The following is a 4,606-nucleotide window of genomic DNA, read 5'->3' as shown; positions in this document are numbered from 1 at the left end:
AAGTCTTAGTAATAAAACTTATCCCAATAGCTTAAGCCTAACTTATTGTGAGTGCTGATTAGGAGGGAATGGAAAAGGAGTAATGACTTGGGAGGAAGCAGAAAGAGGGTCTAAAAGCAGTGATGTAGGTATTTTCCTTTTACCAGCCGCATGTGGTGAGATTTATTGAATTCAGTCTCACAACCTGCTATTGTGAGATGTATGAACTCCCGCAACCTCAGTGTGGTTAATCCAACATTCTCCAATGCTAGAGTATCCAGTCCATTTAAGCCGCTGGCTGACTGAACTCACTAACACAAGAGAAAGTAAATATCACTGCAGAGTTTACATTACAAAATGGTGAGCAGGCTTTTCTTTGAAAGAAGAGTTGCATCGGACTTGAAATGTCGCCTATTTTGAGGACATAGGGACTGACAGGAAAGTAGCATTGAGATCTCAATCAGAGCATTCAAGTCATGATCTTCATAGAAACCCTACAGTTTGGAAACAGGCCTTTTGGCCCAACAAGTCTACACTGAGAGTAACCCACCTAAATCCATTCCCCTATGCTATTTCTCTATATTTACGCTGACTAATGCACGTAACCTGCACATCCCTGAACACTATGGGCAATTTAGCATAGCCTATTCACCTAACCTGCACATCTTTGGACTGTTGGAGGAAACCAGAGCTCCCGGAGGAAACCCACGCAGTCACGGGGAGAATGTGCAAACTCCACACAGACAGTTGCCTGAGACTGGAATTGAACCCATGTCCCCAGCGCTGTGAGGCAGCAGTGTCACATTTTATCAAAGGCTGGAAGGGCCGAATGGTCTACATCTTTTCCCCATTCTGGTGCAGCAGTGTTGTTTTTTGCAGAGCTCGAAATTCATCCAGCTGTGTTTCAAAACAACGAGCTGAGTAGCTGTGGTGCCTTCAACATGAGAAAACATCTCAAAGTGTTAATTGTCATCTGCAAACATGAGCTATAATGTAGCATAGAAGGCACACATCAGCTCAGACTGGAATTATGATGGAGAAAATTAGCTTGTCCCTTGGCTGTCATAGTTATAATTGAATACAAACACAGAAGCCAAGAAGCAGTTCATTTGTGTTTATTTGCGCCGTTTTGCATTAATGTACCTCCAGGTCGTACTCTAAGTGAAACAGTTAATAATTAACAAGAGTTTGAACATGTCAGAATACAAATTAAATTTTAGCTCCTTACATATCTGGGGTATCATCCACATTTATCCAGTCAGTGTAATAAGCGAATGGTGGTTTTATTTATTTATTCAAAGTATTTATTTATTTATTTATTGTCATGTGTGCCGAAGCACAGTGAAAAACTTTGTCTTGCGAGCGATACAGGGCAGATCACAGAGTTAAGTAGTATAGATAAGTAAATAATAGGTAAACAGTGGCAAATACCAAAACACAGGTACAGGCAAATGCTAAGAGTTTGTGAATCTCCCATTCTCAATATCCTTGAGGTTAGCATTGACCAGAAACTGAACTGGACCAGCCATTAGTGAGAGATATAGATAGAGTTAATGGGAGTTGTCTTTTCCCTAGGATGGGGGATTTCAAGACTCAGGCCATATTTTGAAGGTGAACGAAGAGAGATTTAAAAAAGACATGAGAGGCAATTTTTTTAAACAGAGGGTGGTTCGTGTGTGGAATGAAATGCCAGAGGAAGTGATGGATGCAGGTACAGTTACAATGTTTAAAAGGCATTTGGATTTGTACATGAATAGGAAAGGTGTGGAGGGATATGTGCCCGGAACAAGCAAGTGGGACTTGTTTAGTTTGGGATTATGGTTGGTGTGGACTGGTTGGACCAAAGGGTCTGTTTCCATGCTGTATGGCTCTTTGACTCTATGATGTATGCAGTCTAATGAATGAGTGTCACTGAGACATCAGCAGTTTTCCATTTGGAGTTCCTGGGATCCTTGAGGAAAACCCAGAATTCTGTAGCAATTATATTTCCTCCTGCTCATATGGTAGCAACAAGACCTGCTCACAGGGTCAGAATCCTGCAGCGAGTACTCACCTCCTGATCCCCCAAAGCCTGTCCACCACCTCCAAGGCCCAAGTCAGGAGTGTAATGGAATAATCCCCACTTGCCTGGATGAGTGCAGCTCCAACAACACTCCTGGACACATCCATGTCAGAGCAATCTGACTGACTGTCACCATATCCACTAATTCCAACCTTCACCCACTCCATGTCCGATGTACAGTGCCATCTACAAGAGGCACCAGAGAAGGGAAAATTCCACCCTATGGATTTGCAGAAATAAGTCACAAATTGTCAGATTATCACACTTGAACCAAGCACTAATGCCATGCTGTTTGCAAGACTTGCAATTATATAGTGCCTTTCAGAGCTCTGGATTTTGCAACATACTTAGATTACTTTTTAAGTAATTTGTAGTGCCAAATTTAAATTAAATCATAAGGGAACAAATGTAAAGCATTGTGGAGGGTCGCTGTACATGAAATATTAACTCTGCTTTCTTTCCATAGATGCTGCCAGATCTGCTGAGTTTCTCCACTAATTTTGTTATGGTTTCAGATTTCTAGCATCCACAGTTCTTTATAGAGTCATAGAGATGTACAACATAGAAACTGAGCCTTTAGTCCAACTCATCCATGCCAACCAATTATCCTAACCTAATCTAGTCCCATTTGCCAGCACTTGGCCAATATCCTCTAAACACTTACTATTCATAAACCCATCCAGATGTCTTTTAAATGTTGTCATTGTACCAGCCTCCACCACTTCCTCTGGGACCACATTCCATACTTGCAACACCCTCTGTGTGAAAATGTAGTCCCCTTTAAATTTTTCCCCTCTCACCTTGAAACTATGCCCTCTCGTTCTGGACTCCCCCACCCCATGAAAAGACCTTGTCTATTCATCCTATCCATGCCCCTCATGATTTTATACACCTCTATAAGGTCAACCCTCAGCATCCTACACTCCAGGGAAAACATTCCCAGACTATTCAGCCTCTCCCTCTGGCTCAACCCCTCCAACCCTGGCAACATCCTTGTATATCTTTCCTGAACCCTTTCAAGTTTCACAACATCTTTCTGATAGGAGGGAGACCAGAATTGCACACAATATTCTAACAGTGGCCTAACCAATGTCCTGTACAGCCGCAACATGACCTCCCAACTCCTGTACTCAATACTCTGACCAATAAAGGAAAGCATACCAAATACTATCCTATCTACCAACAACTCAATTTTTAATGAACTATGAACCTGCACTCCGAGGTCTCTTTGTTCAGCAACACTCCCCAGGATATCATTAAGTATCTAAGTCCTGCTCTCATCGAATCATAGAATCCCTACATTGCGGAAACAGATCTTTTGGCTCAACAACTCCACACTGCCCCTCCAAAGAGTAACCCACCCAGACCCATTCCCATTCTCCTACTACTCTACATTTACCCCTAATACACCTAATCGACACATCACTGAACACTATGGGCAATTTAGCATGGCCAATTCACCTAACCTGCACACCTTTGCTCTGATTTGCCTTTCCAAAATACAGCACCTCACATTTAAGTAAACTAAACTCCATCTGCCACTCCTCAGCCCATTGGCTCATCTGATAAAATTGGACTCTGAAACAACCTTCTTTGCTGTCCACTACATGTCCAATTTTGGTGTCATCTGCAAAGTTCCTAACTATAACCTCCTATGTTCACATCCAAATCACTTATATAAATGATGAAAAGCAATGGACCCAGCACTGATCCATGTGGCACTCCACTGGTCCCAGGCCTCCAGTCTGAAAAGCAACCCTCCACCACCCTCTATCTTCTACCTTTGACCCAGTTCTGTATCCAAATGGCTAGTTTGATTTGATTCCCTACATTTGTGCAAACAGGCCTTTTGACACAACAAGTCCACACCGACCACCTGAACAGTAACCCACCCAGAACTACTTCCCCCTAACGAATGCACCTACCACTATGGGCAATGTAGCATGGCCAATTCACCTGACCTGCACATCTTTGGACTGTGAGAGCACCCGGAGGAAACCCACGCAGACACAGGGAGAATGTGCAAACTCCACACAATCAGTCGCCCGAGGGTGGGAATTGAACCTGGGGACCCAGTGCTGTGAGACAGTAGTGCTAACCACTTTATTCCATGAGTTATATTTTAAAACATAGAGCCAGTTTTGCATTGATGATGAAGGGGTGTGTATTATCTTCACTAAAGATGTAGCTTTTTTAAAAAAAGACTCCACAAAAATCATATGTACAAAACACATGTTGACATCTTGGAGCTTGTTGCAGCTGAGTCTTTACGACGGTAGAGTTTACGGCCGACGCTCTTGCTTGACGGCAGCGGGTCAGCGTCCCCGCTGGTGCTGCTCCTTTACGGTAGCGGGGCAGGAGGGCGCAGGCGCGGTGGTGTCTCGGAGGCCAGTGGCGGTCATGGCGCTGTCCGGGTCCGCTCTCCAGGCCAAGGTGTCCCGCCTGGTCAGCAGGCAGCACGGCAGGCCGGTGCTCAAACCCAACAAGGCCCTGGTGCTGGCCGATAGGGTGGCGAACAGGAAAATGCGGCTGGGAGGTCGGTGGAGGGAAGGGGGAAAAAGGGGG

General features: G+C 44.3%; 1 protein-coding gene across 1 annotated transcript in view; it reads left to right on the top strand.

The window, feature by feature from the left end:
• Positions 1–4,253: 4,253 nt before the first annotated feature.
• The window catches only part of chchd1 (coiled-coil-helix-coiled-coil-helix domain containing 1), an 8,382-nt gene continuing 8,029 nt past the window's right edge, over positions 4,254–4,606 (top strand). Inside the window, exon 1 of the mRNA XM_043679083.1 lies at positions 4,254–4,577. Within this exon, the coding sequence (XP_043535018.1) occupies positions 4,274–4,577 (304 nt within the window). The 5' untranslated portion in view covers positions 4,254–4,273. The remainder of the gene's footprint in view (positions 4,578–4,606) is intronic.

Source organism: Chiloscyllium plagiosum, chromosome 38 (assembly GCF_004010195.1).
Source record: "Chiloscyllium plagiosum isolate BGI_BamShark_2017 chromosome 38, ASM401019v2, whole genome shotgun sequence".
Taxonomy (NCBI): Eukaryota; Metazoa; Chordata; class Chondrichthyes; order Orectolobiformes; family Hemiscylliidae; genus Chiloscyllium; species Chiloscyllium plagiosum.
Note: the sequence above shows the minus strand (reverse complement) of the source record. Positions and strands in the feature narration are given on the sequence as shown.